The 16911-nt window shown below is 42.0% G+C and overlaps 1 protein-coding gene and 1 long non-coding RNA gene across 3 annotated transcripts; both read left to right on the top strand.

Annotated features, from left to right (window-relative positions):
* The first annotated feature begins 5772 nt into the window (after positions 1-5772).
* LOC143482516 (uncharacterized) lies at positions 5773-8401 on the top strand. The gene is made up of 5 exons (XR_013122256.1): positions 5773-5905; positions 6364-6522; positions 6995-7119; positions 7214-7356; positions 8299-8401. It is a non-coding gene; the product is annotated as an uncharacterized LOC143482516 (long non-coding RNA).
* A 1391-nt stretch (positions 8402-9792) lies between these two features.
* On the top strand, positions 9793-15689 carry pif1 (PIF1 5'-to-3' DNA helicase homolog (S. cerevisiae)). Of its 2 annotated transcripts, none has more exons than XM_076981949.1 (13): positions 9793-9902; positions 10190-10757; positions 10923-11052; positions 11207-11332; positions 11709-11862; positions 12397-12511; positions 12623-12729; positions 13075-13214; positions 13540-13646; positions 13725-13812; positions 14211-14356; positions 14948-15139; positions 15470-15689. In XM_076981949.1, exons 2-13 carry the CDS (start codon positions 10200-10202, stop codon positions 15521-15523), a joined length of 1917 nt encoding a protein of 638 aa, XP_076838064.1. In that variant the 5' UTR covers positions 9793-9902; positions 10190-10199; the 3' UTR covers positions 15524-15689. The 2 variants fall into 2 exon arrangements, with proteins under 2 accessions (XP_076838064.1, XP_076838063.1); XM_076981948.1 differs by lacking the exon at positions 9793-9902 and adding an exon at positions 9916-10046.
* Positions 15690-16911: the final 1222 nt, after the last annotated feature.

The following is a 16911-nucleotide window of genomic DNA, read 5'->3' as shown; positions in this document are numbered from 1 at the left end:
TTGAATGTTCTTCACTGTAAGCCAAAAGAATGATCTTGTCTTACAATGAAGGCAACAATTAAGAGGAAGATAGCTTTTTTAAAACCAGTTCTGTGTATTAAGTGTTAAAGGTACCCTTTGTCTGTAAAGATAATCAATTTACAGTTTACTTTGTCCTTTCCATAAGAGACATGAGGTTTGTCTTTTTGCACTCTCCTATACTCTGTGTTAGGCCTGAACTGGCAAACATTAACAGGGGGACTATTAAAGCTCTTCACCCTCTTCACCCTCTTCACCCTCTGCTAACTCTGCTTGCATTGTTTAACAATGTGAAGTCTATCAATAAAATAAAAAATGCAGACTCCAGTATCAATAGTAGGTTCCAGCTTTATAATAAATCACCTGTAAATTGGTATACAGTTGAGGGACTCTAGTGAATGTTTACAGGACTCAGGGGGATTCCATTTTTATACACTTTCCCAAGGTCTGTTACCCAGCTGCCCCACCATTTTTGTATATTAATTTTTGAGTTAATACAGACCTAAAATTGACCTCAATAGACGTCTCTGAGGAGTTGCACCATTATGTCCAAACCATGTGTATTAATTATGTTCATTTGCCACCATTACAACCAAGTATGAAGGTTCAAGTTTTTTTTTTTTAAGATGACCTCATACTCTTACCCAACCGGAACTTTACCAAATATGGCTGTGTGTGTGACACCTAGTACACGCACCTAGATGTTGCAACCAAAGCAGTGACTCTTTGAACTCTCTCCAGGTTCTGGGTGCACTCTGCCATGACCCTGTCAGTTCTTTTTTTCTAACCTCTTCCCTTTTTTCTTTTACTGTTAGTATATATCATTTCTTGCTACCTCTGTAACAGCCCTCGGCTGTGGGACCTCTTATTTCTTTCCCATTAAACCTGCTCTCATCTGTGAGTTAATTGCTAAATCAAATTCATCTGCCTGTCAGCCTAATGCAGACCCCTACCTCACTTCTTAAGAAGTGTGCCTCAGTTATCTCTGACCCTCGTTTCATTAGCACATCTCTTGTTTCAGGTTACGTCTCTACTACCCTTAAAAACGTCTGCTCTCTCAGTCAAGAAACATGGTCTGAATTCAGATTGATCACTGCTGGGGGTAGAATAATAACCCCAAAACTATGGACCACATTACCACAATCTCTTCAGCACTGAGCTCCATTTTGCTCCTTTAAAACTTACCTCGAACACCTCTAATGCTCTTTTCTCAGTACCCTATTCTAAACACATGCAAGGCTACTGGCAATTATCCAATTTGCTGTGGACTTAATATGTTTTATAATCAAGAATGTTGAATAGAGGAAAATAAGATGAAGTTTTGTTCCATTCTGTCGACCCTGACATGGCAACGAGCTTACAAAGGCACTAAAATGTTTTATTCATGTGAATATCTGGATAAACAATTTCCTGGCCTGACAGTATTTTGTTTTTCATTCTATGTCCCATTTTGAAAGCTGTGCTGTTCATGTTAATGCATTCCTAATGCAGATGAATCATTACTCAATGTCACCAATGAAATAACCAGAAATATCTCATGCTGTCAAGCCAATCAATAGCACTAACCCTAACTCTACATTATAACAAAAAGTAAATACATCATTGATGACATCATTATCTTGCATTCTAAATGGCAGGTGTCCATGAGATGTGTTTTTAACATCAGTTCCATATTCCCATTCCATTATGTCCATTACTGTGGTTCTGGGTCAAGCCAACACATTGTCCCGAGGTTAAGAAGGAATGCTACATTTCCTGTGCTAAGTGTCGTAGCTTCCGTAACATTAAAAGCAGCTAATTAAATTTCTTACACAACTCTAATTGTGTGGTAGGTCTCCTCTTTTTGTCATTGTGTAGGGAGCTGATGGGTAATATTCCAACACAAGATGCTTTCTGGGGCTTAGTGGAAGATGTGTTCTTGCCTGCTGGTGTCCTGGCAGTCAAATCTACCCCTAGTTTTTATATCAGAATGATGGTGCATCTAAATCACATTTGATCACCTTAAGGGGAGAAGCAAATAAGAAAATCAAAAGAAAGATGCAAAGAGAAGTTTCCTATGGGGCTTTTAATATCCTGTTCTGTCACTCCCTTTCTCTGTCTGCGTGAAGGCTGGTTCACACCCCTGACTGATGGCCGTGTCATTCACACTGTCAAGCCTAATAGTGCAGCACTGTTGTATTCCTGGAAACTCTCTCATCGGTCTACGCAAAATGCGGTCGTGGTGGCCAAAACTGTAAAACACCCATGTGTGACGAATGCCCCAGTGATATGTGGGATTAACCAGACTCTAAATCATAGGAGATGTCTCACGTTGCCCAACATTGCATATATTGAAACAGAATGACCCACCTGAGACTTTAATTATGCTGGTAGCAAATCACAGAAGCAATGATGCAAAGATTTTATGATGAGGAACTAACCACATAGGTGTGCAGCTGATGAAAGTTGTAAAATGTTCAACAGAGATTCAGTACTTGGAGTTAATAAAGTTCACTCAGAAACACGGTATCTTAATAAAAACTGTAGTTTAGATAGCTTACTTAAGGACTCAGTCAGGACATTGACTTAACGTATACACCTGCTAAACTCACAGCATGAAACACATACCAACAACTTCAGCATTTCCCAACTGCTGCTTTTAGACCATTTATGTTGTATTTAAAATAATATTGTAAATATTGTATTTTCTCATATACTTTATCTTGTATTCTTTCTTGGTTACATATACATAGTCTTCTAATAAGACTAATACTGCATTCCTCACAGTTTTGATACACTGTTAGCTAATGTTAGCTAATGCTAAAGTTAGCTAACATTACAGTTAATGTTAGCTAATGCTAAAGTTAGCTAACATTACAGTTAATGTTAGCTAATGTTGCAGGTACATCCAATGTGCTTGGATGCAGTAACATTACATTTATAAGGCAACAAAAAAAAACAGCAACACAAATTTCAAAACAAAATGGCTTCTATGGGAAAAAGTCAGTATTTACGGTTACCTCACTAGGCATTGAGCGCATGATGAGGCTCTTTTGTGGAAACAGCCCTGATGTTTTCTGAAGTCATGTTCTGGTATATTATAGCAGGCGTTCTTGCAGCATTTCTTTTTTAGCTTTAGTCTTGTTTTGCTATTGCTCAAGTGTAAGGGAAGGTCACACCCAATACTGGAGGCCACTGTACCTACAGAAGAATTTCTTTTTTTCCTTCAGATTTTTGTTTTCTTTTAATATTGCATACAAATGTCCTGTATTTTCTGGCTGTATTCTGATAAAGAGATAGAGAAATTTACGTATAGTCATTATGCCATTGCAATAACAAGCAATCTAATGGTGGGCGAAAAAACCCTTGCACAGTAATGTAGGCTTCTGTTCAGCACATGGTTGTAACACATCTATCTCTGCATCTTTTGCTTGTTAGTTGGACTCTTCATTTTTTTTTTGTGCAAGATGACAGGACAGTTGGGTCCTTTGATGTTGTTTCTGATCTGAAACTGTGGCAGTGTTCTGTAAGGCTAGGGCTGTTTTACAGAATCAGCTTATCTCTGATCAAAATGCATCTAATGAACCATCTTATTTAGGACAACAAATGATGTTAACTACCAGGAAATACAGATCATTTACACAAAGTATTCTAAAACTAAATTATTTCTTGCAGATTTAAACAAAGCAAACAATGTAAAAAGAGATAAAAAGGAATTATGTCAGTATTACGTGTTTAATGGCAAGATGTGATAAGGGTGTTTTGGTAAAGAAAGTTCAAGTTACTGTGTATGTAATTAAATTTTGCAGTCTTGTGTTTTGAGCTATCATACAGGAAGTAAATACTAGTTCTGTATTATTGCATTCTGCACAGCCTGTTAAAGAAAGAAGGAAAGTCATAGTATTTAATGACAAAGCAAGTCTCTTCTGTCAGATAGTCAGTCACAGATGTTCCTGATTGATTCTTTTGTGCTCCAGCATGTGTCTGTCTGCCTGCCAGAAGCACAGAATATTGTTCCGGTTGAACTAGCTGGTACATCCAGAAAATAAGAGTATGAGATGGTGATTCGGAAAAGTGAAGAATATTGTTTCGTCCCTTATTTCCTGCTGTTCTAAGGAATGAACAACACAAAACAAAATGTTGTGAAAATCTCAAACTAAACGGTTTTGTGTTACTTGTTAACTCTTTTTTACTTTATGGCCAAACAGTGACAGGTTCTGACAGTAACCATCGCATTTGCATTTCTACACTAAGTCAGTCTGGGATGGAATGTTTACGCCGAGCTAACCATGCTGAGAGCTTTCAATCTGTTCAGCTAGACTGGCTTAATACCATAGGGATTTGCTGGTTCTGCCCAGACAGAGGTAAACCTTTTCATTCATATTTACATTTACATAATTCTGTGGCACCTCCTATCCAGAATAACTTATAGAAAGTGATTTTCAGATACATATGTAAGAACAGATAAATCAGTGTTAAGAAAGCCCAGGCTACAGTGGAGAGATCTTTAGATGCATATTTAAAAGCTAACTGACTCACTGACGAAGTGAGTCTTCAGTCTTCATTTGAAGACAGCACTTGTCTCAACTGTATGGACAGTCTGGGGAAGTTTATTCCACCATGTTGGACATTTGAGTATGAATTTGAATATGTTTTGAATATTTGAATATGTTTTGTGCTGTTTGGCACACACGAAGAACACTAAAATCAGCCCAAACCACAAATGAACCACCTCATCAGAAACATGCGGCAACCCAAGTTGTTTAGTGACATCATTATAGCGAAAACCACAAATTCTTCCTGGTTACTTCCTGATTACCAACACAACACTTGTACAGAAACACCAATCAGCCTCGGGATGCCAGCAGTGAAGAAGAGGCTTGTTTGTCCAGATGCTCACTCACCTCAACATGTGACAAATGTAAATGTGATTTAATACATGCATTTTTGTATGGAGACAGTACATGTTTTTTTGCTCCATTCCAGCCCAACACACCTGATTCAGGAAATAATGAGAGATGAAAACGTGATACGCCAGAACCTGTGAAAAGAGCATGAACGTGGACTCTCAAGGACTTCGGGACTGGGAGTCACTGGTCTGGATGAGAGTCAAACGAACGTCCCTGCTCCTGTCCCTGCTATAATCCCTGCTCTTGTCCCTGCTATAATCCCTGCTCCTGTCCCTGCTATAATCCCTGCTCTTGTCCCTGCTATAATCCCTGCTCTTGTCCCTGCTATAATCCCTGCTCTTGTCCCTGCTATAATCCCAGATCTTGTCCCTGCTATAATCCCTGCTCTTGTCCCTGCTATAATCCCTGCTCTTGTCCCTGCTATAATCCCTGCTCTTGTCCCTGCTATAATCCCTGCTCTTGTCCCTGCTATAATCCCTGCTCTTGTCCCTGCTATAATCCCAGATCTTGTCCCTGCTCTTGCTAGATTTCACTGTTTAAAGTGTTTGCTCTAAGAATTTTAAAAATGGCTCTGCCATCTGCAATTATATTTTTAACACACTTGCATTAAAATTAATAGATTTGGAAACGTCACTACATGGGGACCTAACTATCGGGGCAGGCTAAGTTCTAAGTGTGCGTGTCTTTAGGGGAAGATCAATTACAAAAATCAATAACAGTAGCTTGAAAATTTCTGCTTATTTACAATAATACTAACAGTTGTCATGATGTGTCCGTTTCCTTGAGGTTTTCTGTCCAGTTTCATATTTTGCATGTCTAGCAGGGCCTACACGTTTCTCATGCTCCATCTTGGACACACTTGTCTCTGCTTTGTCTGGAAGTTGCAGACCTGATTGATCTGTGCTCCGGTGTGTTGGCCAGCAGTGAGAGACACTGTGCAGAGAAGGAGGGGTTTTAATTCAAGACAACGCATCGGTGCCAAACAACGCAGTTGCCAGGTAATCCTGAAAGAAGTCTTTCTAATGCTAGAAATGCAGGAAGGGCTGCAGTGACATGTTGTAGTCAGAGTTTCTGTAGTGACTAAACACTCTACTGAGGGATCCAATCAATGAATCAGTTATGACCGAAAGCAAAACATGATGCTTCAGACCTCATGGAGCGATAATCAATAAGAGTGATGGCATGTCTAGAGATGGTCCAACAGGGAGAGATATGGGCTGATCGGTGTCTGATAAAGCTCTGTGGTTGGAGATCTGAGCCTGGATCAGTACATCCATTCCAGCTAACAAGCTTTGCTTTGGCCATATTTTACCCTGATGGCTGTTTTGCTTAAGTGTCTAATACCGCTCATGGCATATTTGAAAATAGGAGGACTTGGAAGCTTTGGCGGAATCAGACTGTTGTTGGCTGACCTGTGCATGCCCACACTGACAGTTTAGGGGCCATATGTGCCCAGTGGATCTACTGTCTGGACAGCGGGAAGAAGCATGACTGTCTCAGGTTCCTCGTCACACGCGAGGTCATCAGTTGTAGCCAGTGGCAGACACAAGAAACAAACAGCAGTGCAATTCCAAGGCTCAGCTGGACAGATTACATCATAAGGAGAGCACATCAGGTACTATGACCATCTCACGATGCATGTTCCACAAAAAATCCAAACTGCAGATCCAAACTGAGATCCAAACTGCATTTTAATTGAGTCCAATAGGTGTTTGTGGAACACACTGCTGCCTGCTGTGTGCTACTGACGACATCAGAGGGGCTTCTAAAATGTTGCACGGTTGAAAAGGATTCGGGGAAATGTGGACAGTTTATCATTTAGCTGAATGGACATGGTGTTTCCGCTGGTCTGCTGTGAAATTAATTGCTTAAAGCAAACACACTTTCGTTGTATTAAACAAAATAAGGATCCTGTACTTGACCCAGAATTGAATTGACCCAGAGAGCATTACAAAAATTAAACAAATCAATATTTTTCTACCAAAATAGCTTTAATAACATTTAGCTATACCATTAACTGTAACTGAACTAGAGTGTTTCATAACAAACACTAGTGATAAACATGCATGTTCTGTTTATTTTTCTAGAACCTTGTGCGCTCTGACTGACAACAAGAGACAGAATAACTATGTCAACCCAGTACTGTTCGGAGTGGGGGCCACCTGTCCCCACAGTACAGTGTGAGGGCCCAAAACCCAGGCGCAACATGCAGGTTAATACACTATCGAAGAGAGACTGAGAGAGGTTGTAAGAACTTTATGAGCTGTGACATTAATGTGTGATGCTAATATCTTCTCTACAACTAGAACCCAAGGAGTCCTTTAAAACCTCACCTCATGGTGCACGGAGCACCATATGAATGAAGGAACCCAGCCAGGATAGATGGAGCAAAGCCATTAAGAGAAGGACAGAGGAGAAGGAAACTCTGATAGAACGTCACAGGAAATCGGTAACCATAAAAACTTCCAAACTAGGACTGACATGTTCTGATTTTTCAGTGTGAGTTAGAACCATAAACCAGTGGCACCATAAACTGTAACCTCCCGAGCAACTTGACAGGAGACCGTATAAGACTGCGTTACTATTCCAGCTGAGAGGTAACAGAAGCATAAGCAGGACTTTCTGCATCTGACATGGAACGAGAAGGTCATGGGAAGGCCGGATAATACTACAAAAGTGCTGAAGGCGGGTTTAATAGGGGATGAAATTGGAGCTTCGGAGTGGTGTGTAAGAGCCGAAGATTACAGCCAAATTATGGGCTGTCGGTGAGGCTTAACTAGCACTCTGTCGACTCAGTAGTTTGGGGTGGGGGGGGGGGGGGAGGAGGGGGGGGTAAGATTTTCAGTACCAAGGAACATCAAATTGCAAAACCATCACCAAGCAAGATGATGTTTGATTACAGCATATATATGATGACAGTCCGTGACGTTAGATGACAGCATGTCATAACAGTGTATGATGCTAGATGACTACATTAACAATTCAGTTTATTGTGGTTTTAAAAGGATAATCATAAAGAGTGATATACTACTACAGTTATCAGCAAAGAAGGACCAACATGTTTGCCAACACGATTTCTAAAAATGAACAGACTCAACATTAAGGTTACAGCTTAGTAGGTTCATGCTGTTACAAGATTCATGCAAGTTTTTGACAAGAGTAACTATGAGCTTCTAAATTTCTGCCATACCTGATAAGTGTATGCCTTAATCAATAGTCCTGCTGTGGTGTCATGTGATTACTGTGTAAGATAACATATTCTTCCGTATGTCTGTCAGTTAATTCTGTAAGACACCTGGGTAATAAAATGTTTTAAACAGTGTTTAATTAAGTTGCTATTTTATGGACTATCGACAAAAGCAAACAAAGCATTTCTCCTTCCTTCCATCAGTTGTAAAAAGGAGTGGCCCACAACACACAGAGGAGGCCCCAGCCTTCATTACACAGAGGAGGCCCCAGCCTTCATTACACAGAGGAGGCCCCTGAGACCTGTTCCCAGCCTATAATGTTGTTTTAAAATATGAACCTCTGCATTTTATGGAGGTATATCTTGCACCACCCACATTAACTACTGGGAATATCATCTTCTCTGGTTATGTGACTTTAATATCTGATTTAATGTGGTAATCACACTTCCTAAAGTGTGTGTTTTTTGCCAGAGTAACTTTCTATCCCCATTTTTATAACTGATGACGGTGTTTGGATGAACACTGAAATGTCTTGTGTAGTCTTGTGAATTTTTTTAAACGTATATAAAACATATTTCCTTATGTGTAAAGCTTATACTTGCTTGCATTGCATAAATACCCTTGGACAATGGAGCAGTTTCCTAACCTAAGCCTAGACTAAAATGAATGGCGAATCATCACTGGCACTGTAATTTAGTCCAAGACTAGACCTAGGCTATGTCCAGCAAACCAGCCCTGTTACTTTGTGATAATAAATATTGGATATTGGATTGTAAACATTGTACATTGTACTTTAGACTTTTTAAATTACACATTATACAAATAGAAAGAATTAGTTTGTCTGTTCTAATATACTATGTACCAGAGAAGGATAATAGAAAAAATTCTACTGAGAGATTAGACCTCAAAAATATACTGAAGAGAAACGTTTTGGAAAGGGTTTTTGTACAGGTTTCCTGTGCATGGAAATGTCAGTGGTGATTCACAGTTTTAAAAAGCCATTTTAGTCTGAAACTATTAATCTGATTAAAAGGCCAAAAGAGTATAGTCCCAGGGAATGAAAATAATAATGTGTGTTTATTATCAGTAAAGTATGAATGAAAAAGGAAAAAGGCAAAGGTAAAAGAACTGTGTGTGTGTGTGGGTTCAGCATTCAACAAAGATAGTTGATAGTAACAATTGTGCCATACACACACACACACACACACACACACACAATATTGAGAGATATTGAAAAGTAAATTTAAAAACAGATTCTATAGATTGTATTACTTAGATTAAATATTATATATAATTAAAATTTGTTTGCTTAGTTTGCCCCTCTGTTTGATAAGTTAAACAAACATTTCTGATTCTGATTTCTAATCCATTCTCTGGTTCTTGTGGACACCCGGATGTAGTTACTCATTTAACCGCTAGATGTCTTTTCTTGGTCACACTGAATGTTCGTGTACGCTTCAGGTTGACATTGTGCAGTGTTGCCAATACATATTTGTCTAAGAAAGGTGTTCTGAATGCCAAGTATTTAAAAAATATATTACATTCACATTTATGTTCACATGCGGGGAATAAATCATAAGCCCATTTGTTAATAATTACAATGATCACGAAATTCCGCTGTAGACGGTCCTATGGTGACGTAGCACTTACTCTTTACGGAAGTTGGCCAATGATTGGGTAGCTGTTTAAATATCCTACTCCGATTGGTTAAGACATTGTGTGATTGTCATTGGCTCGTTGTCTTCAGACCGATTGGTTTGAAATTTGCGGCATGCACTTTGTAAACTACAAGCAGCTGGTGATCCCGGTGAGTTTGTCAGAAAATTACTAATTATTGACTGTAGCGTTTTTAATGTGCGAGATTAAAGTAGCTACACCGTTTAATCAGATATATTGTTATATTTATCACGTGTCGTGCTTTTCACAGAGAATATCGGATTTTAAATTTAATGTAAGGGCTTGTTCATTTATATACACGTTTCCTTTGTTTAAATGAACCCAAAATCAATTGTTCTGATCTAGTCGGGATCCACGGAGCTTTGGCAGCAGGTCAATATTTACTCTTATGTATATGTTTATATTTGTTTATTGTAGGACCGGTGAAATGTTCCAAAACGAGGATGCGGCGCAGCTCCACTGCAGTGTGGCGGTGGAGACCCTGAACGCCTCTGGTCAGGCCATCCAGCGCCTGGTGTTCCGCAGGGCGGCCGTCATCCTGGGACGAAACGAATTTCAAGAGCTGGTTCTGCGGGTCCAGGACCACAAGACCCCCCAGAACTTCTTGCTCCGGGACTTCCAGCTTTTTACCCGGTTTACCAGAGAAGGCAAATGTACTGTTAAGTTCTTGCCGGAAAACACACAAGTCCTCATTTCGAACTGTCCTCCTGATGGTTTAAATATGTTTCTCAAGACCTTGAGTATCAAACACCAGGCCTGGAAGGCCAACAGACCCATGAGTGACAGACACAAACTGCGAGCCGGTATTCCCCGCAGCTTTGAGACCATCAGCCCTTTGCAGCAGAAAGATGTGCAGAAAGCCAACGAGATGCGGACGAAAGTCAACGCCACGCTGCCAGTGAAGGGGCCGTCGGAGAGATCCACAAATATAATGGCTAAAAGCCAACAGACTAAAAGAGCCAGAGCCGACTGTGACAGCAGTCCGGTATGATTATAATCAATTGTGTAACAATTCTGCAGATAATTACACTGGGTCAATTGTCAAGGGGATATCAGACAGTGGCTTGACTGCATTGCATCAAGGGCCATCAGGAGTTAGTTTCCTGAGGTGTTTGGTCTTCTCTCAAAATCGGTGCTAACTCTGTTGTAGGTGAAGTCTCTCCATCCTAGCAAAAAACCAGTGCTGGCCTTGCCAATGGTCAAGAAGCTCAGCAAAGAACAGACCGCGGTGCTGAATGCAGTTTTAAGTGGAAAGAACGTTTTCTTCACAGGAAGTGCAGGTATCTCCTGCACATCACAGTCCTCCCTGTACAGATGCTCAGTTTAGCTTGTTCACCATAATATCTTATTATGGTGCTTATTTGTTTATTTGATAGCTTTTTTTTAATGGTGTGTGGCATTGACAACAGGATGTGGGGTATTTGATTCTTTCAGGCACAGGGAAGTCTTTCCTGTTGAAGAGGATTGTGGGATCTCTGCCCCCTAAAGGCACGTTTGCTACTGCCAGTACAGGTGTGGCTGCATCTCACATAGGAGGGACCACACTTCATCATTTTGCAGGTTAGAAGTGCACAGAGCAACACTGAATACAATAGTTTCCACAATGGAAGCTCTTTCTCTCGACCCCTCTTGTGAAAAGGTCGATGTCTGCTTTGACTTTCGCTGTAGGAAATGTCTATTGATCCATGAAACGTATTTTACTGTAATGTAGATGGTGCATAATTGATGTCGCTGTTTTTAAGAGGGTGCTTGTCCAGTGACTGATGTGGCCAGAATTGATGACCTGGTTAATTACACTACACAGTACACTACAGTACAGTGTCACCTGGTGTTTAAAATCTCTGCAATTGGGGCTGTGGGGTTGAAATGGACTGAAGAAACTATTGCGTACAGTATGCAACTCTGGTTGTGCGTTCCCTGCCTTTTGTGCTGTCAGGAATCGGGTCTGGATCAGCACCCCTCGAGCAGTGTCTGGAGCTCGCTCAGCGTCCGGGAGTACGCCAGCACTGGACCACCTGCAAACGTCTCATCATCGACGAGGTCTCCATGGTGGAGGGCCATTTCTTTGACAAGCTTGAAGCCATAGCCCGGTAAGATGATGTCTGGTTTGTTCAGGGATCTGTTCTGTCAATAGTTCTCAATTGCTACATAAGACTTGCTTATCTGTAGCAGAACACAAAGGATTCCAGTCAAAAGCTGTTAAGCTGCAGCGCTAATGTTTGCATTTGGTCCTTAAACTTTGTTGCATGGTTGTTCCCTAAGGAAACCTGAAATGTCAAAAGCTTAAATCAATATGCTGTCTTGTTTTCTGTAGCAGCGGTTTGTGACGTAATTCATAATGCCACAAATAAATCAAACAGGCATTTAGTGATGGCTGGTAGTCTGATTATATTTTCACACAGGTGGCAGGTGGTGAATCTTTCATGATGACCCAGTATTGTTTTGGGCGTTTTTGCATCAGTATCCATAGCTCAGCACTAATTAAACACTAATGAACATCCTCACAAATCGTATTCTCATCAGAGCATGGTTGTGAAAAGGAAAGCTCGTTTATTCTTTGACAAAGGTCGCCCTTTCCGTCATCGTGGCGGGAAGGTGCTAATGAACTGTGACTGTGGTTCTAGGTCCATACGAAGGTCCACGGAGCCGTTTGGGGGTATTCAGCTCATCGTGTGCGGAGACTTCCTTCAGCTTCCTCCCGTCACCAAGGGAACAGAGAAACCCAGCTTCTGTTTCCAGGTGAGGGCTCGTTACAACAAGGCGACCGTCGGTCTTCTGACGGGAGTCTGGATCTCTGCGCTTGGTAGGTGCACGTTGCGGTGTAACGACTCTGCTCCCCGTGTCCCGCAGGCGAGAAGCTGGCGTAAGTGCATCCATGTCAGCATGGAGCTGACGGAGGTGCGGAGGCAGACAGACCAATCCTTCATCTCCCTGCTGCAGGCTGTGAGGGTCGGCAGGTACGCGACCCTGAGCTAAGCCACGCCCCTAGGGTGTGGAAATGCCATTAGGCTCCTCCCCCACCGTGCATTGCTAGGCAGGCGAGAGGTTCATCTCCCATGACCTAAACCCAATCAATCAGGATGTGGATGGAGTAGTTACATTGATTCTACAATGCCTATGGAAATCTACCTGGGGGGAAAAAACTGACATCATTAAGTCAACAAAGTCAGAAATGTCAAGAGAGCATCCTAATTCTTCATGCAGCATGCAAAATATTCAATCATCTTCTGACTTCTTCCACGCAATCAAGCATCTGTTTAACCTTTTGTGGTGCAGTGACCTATAGCTGACTGTTCCTCCAGAGTCACACAAGACATCACCACCAAGCTCCTGAAAAGCGCTAACAACTGCATCGAAAAGGATGGTATCCTGGCAACCAGACTGTGCACACACAAGGACGACGTGGAGCTCACTAATGACAACAAGCTCAAGCAGTTACCAGGTTTGCTACAACCGCACTAAACTGTGACCGTTGCCAGTCCCCGGTTTCTAAGTGTAGCCCTGAGAGTGCTGCTAGGTGTGATGGGTGTGTGCACTGTGGTTTCCTTAAACCCTGGAAACATGTTTGTTTCCTTTCCCCAAACAGTTGGTGAGGCTGTTTTAAGATGTTCACATGTTGGTTAGTTCTATAGTCACATACATGTGGTAGTGTGTGTGTGTGTGTGTGTGTGTGTGTGTGTGTGTGTGTGTGGTAGTGTGTGTACCTTGAATGTAACAATATGGTGAGACACATTTACATGTGGAAAATGCACATATTTGCCTTCAAGGGTCCTTGCGCACATACGAGGCTGTGGACAGTGATCCAGTGTTGGTTAAGGTCATCGACGCTCAGAGTCCAGTGGGACAAGTGGTCCAGCTTAAAGTTGGGGCCCAGGTGAGGACTCCATCACTTCCACTGCTGTCTGCCATTTAACCTCTCAAACTCTCAATAATGACATTCATTGTGTTTTAGGTCATGCTAACCAAGAATCTGGATGTCCAAAGAGGCCTTGTGAATGGCGCCAGAGGGGTTGTGCTTGACTTTTTACCTGGAAACCAAGGTATGAACGACTGACTATGAACTATGAACGAATGAGATCGTTTGTGATTTGAGCAAATGTGTCTGTTAGTTCGATTCACGGGTAAAAATGTGAGCTATGTTTGTGAATGATGGCACTTTGGGGAGGGGGGTAAGGGCATTTTTCCACAGAGGGTAGCAATTTTATTTAGGAAAAACTGGAGAAATTCTTCTCACGAGGTTTTGTGCAGATTGTGCCGAGGATGAGGTAAAACGGAGTTCTAACATTATTGAAGCCTGAATTTGTGTGACGCAATGACGCGAACGCTACGTATGAATGGTCATCCGTGGACGGAAATAGCCGCACTTTGATCAATTAACATGAACCCGAATGTTAATGCGCCAGAACTTGACTGCTCTCTGCGGCTTCTTCTGGGCCAGGCCTGCCGCGCGTGCGCTTCCTGAGTGGTGCGGTGGAGGTGGTGAAGCACGAGCGTTGGGTGTTCGGGGGAGGAGGGGCTCTGTCCCTCACCCGACAGCAGCTACCCTTGAAGCTGGCCTGGGCCGTCTCCATCCATAAGAGTCAGGTGAGTCCAGACACGTCCCGATCGAAAACGCCAATCTGTGCCGTCCTACACCTGTGTGACTCCTCTTCATGAGCCACTGACTCGTACCTATGACATCATCCGAGAGCTGTTTTATTCCCTGCCCTTCTGATGTCTCGAATGTCTGTTGAGGATTTTTTTGTAAGAGATTTTTTTTTATTCTATTGGGAGCCTTTTCCCATTACGTGAGCTGTGCTTCGAGACACTGTAATGGTTTTATTGAAATGGTCTGGAGGCTTGGTTGTGGGGGTGCTTTGTATGGTCACATTAACCAAAGCCTGAAGGGATGTGTGCCACCAGTGCTAATGGATTGCCATTAGAGCTGTCCGTAGCTGGTGAACGGGGAGATCAAACGGATGTGGATTAATGATGATTATACCTGTTTTTGACCTTGCAAAAAAATAGGGGGGGGGGGGGTTGCTGGATTACAGAAATTCATCTTTCTTCAACCGATTGCTTGGGGCTGTACGGCAGGGATGTACCGCCCCCAATGCCCGGTTGATTGACAACCACGCTGGCTGGCTTTAGAGTGCACGGGGCCTGCGATGACGTGCACGATGCGTCTTTCCTTAGGGCATGACCTTGGACTGTGTCGAGATCTCTCTGGCTCGAGTCTTCGAGAGCGGACAGGCCTACGTCGCTCTGTCTCGGGCTCGGAGCCTGGAGGGACTCCGCGTGATGGACTTCAACCCACGTGTGGTGCGGGCCGACCAGGACGTGTTGCTCTTCTACAAGAGGCTGAGGAAGGAGAGGCTTCTCACGCAGGTCAGTGATACCGCAGCTGAGCTTCACCGCCCCCAGCTCCCACCGCGGTTCCCCCGCTCAGAGATCACCTCACTTGGGCGTAATGAATGCGGAGTCGTCTTCGAAGGAGCCAAGCCAGACTTAATTTTGTATTCAGAAATATCCTTTCTCAATGTCGGGGAGGATTGATTTTTCAGGCAGTATTTGTGGCTGAAATTTTTTTAAGCTAAAGTTTCAAACGTCAAGAATGATGAATGTGTGGCTTTTAAGAAACTGAGCATTTTTTACCATTGCGTAAATCTTAGTTTTGGAACATTTAATCTTGTATCTTGACTTTGTGCTGTTTTACAGTCCTCCATGAGCGACTTTGTGGAAAGTGGTAACAAGGAGAACGAAGCGTGGTGAGAAGATCATGTTCTCACGTGGATGTGCGTGTATAATCTGAAGGATATTCCTTTTCATTTGCATTTGCTTAATTTCCCTCATGATATCATGATGTTGCCATAGGTTACATATCCTTTGAGATGTGGCCTTTTTATTTTATTTAATAAAGGATTTTATTTTTTGTCTACTTTTGTTGACTTGGTGATTTTTACGCAATAATGCATTCATTTCTGACACATTGTATGGACGTACTACCACGTCAATTTCTGATTCAAGTCCAAATGATTTATATAGCACTTTTTACAACACATGTCACAAAACGGCTTTACAATTGTATGGGTCCAGATCCCTAATGAGCAAGCCAGAGGCGACAGTGACACGGAAAAACTCCCTATGAAATCCCATACCAATCAGAATGTGCTGCTTTCAGTTAGGGGAAAATTGCAGAACATCAAACTGGTTTTGTGTTCATGTGCAGAAAGTTACCTGTTTATTTTGTTTTTGTTGGCTTGCATTTGACAACTTCGCTAGACCAAAAGCCCAGAAACAAAATAAGTTGCTCTAAGCCGTCTTGCACTCAAAACGTGTAGTAAAGACATTCCAGGCAGTTGGACACTGAAACGGCTCAAACTTGAGAGATCATTGTGAAACTTGTATGCAGAAATGCTGTGCTGCCCCCTTGTGGCAGCTCTGTATGATTGCAAACGCGCTCAAGTAAATGCCATAAAATCTTTCCAAGATGTTTTGATCTACTACGATTGATTTACTAGTTTGATGACCTCGGTTATCAATGTGGTATTCAACCAACAGCCAGGTGCAACTGTGAAGCGAAGTTAGTTTTACTGAACTTACAACAATGCGTGAATTACGATGCATTTATCACCAAAACCACGCAGAACGTCTTGCTACAAGTCTTAAATCACGAGCAGTAACTTTTAAGCGGAGCTCTTCAATTCACTACATGTGCACATCCGTCAAGTAAGTACACTTTATTTGTGTCAAGCAGGTCCTTGATCAGTGGTCACTTTCTGCCCAGAACTCTGTTTGCTGGGTATTTTTAGGGACAGCCGCTCAGTGATGAGGTTGTACAAGTGATCCACTCATTTCCACGACACTCCTGTCAGTTGTCTGTGTGATCGCGGTCATATCGACGTCCTGCCATCTAAATTATACTGTCATCATGGGGTTTGTGTTTTAAGATCCATCTTGTCTCTTTACTGCAAGGATGTGAAAACTCCAGTTTTCAATATTAAAGCAGTCTACATATAACTATCAAATACAAAACATCGTATTTGAAATTCTATTATGGATACTCAGCTAAGGGATTATATAGGTTATAGGCATATATAATTAGTTGCTTGTATATGACCTTCCTATAATATCACAGAGTATCCCACACCTGCTATTCC

Source organism: Brachyhypopomus gauderio, chromosome 19, assembly GCF_052324685.1.
Source record: "Brachyhypopomus gauderio isolate BG-103 chromosome 19, BGAUD_0.2, whole genome shotgun sequence".
NCBI lineage: Eukaryota > Metazoa > Chordata > Actinopteri > Gymnotiformes > Hypopomidae > Brachyhypopomus > Brachyhypopomus gauderio.
The sequence above is the reverse complement of the archived record's forward strand: the minus strand, read 5'-3'. Positions and strand labels throughout refer to the sequence as shown.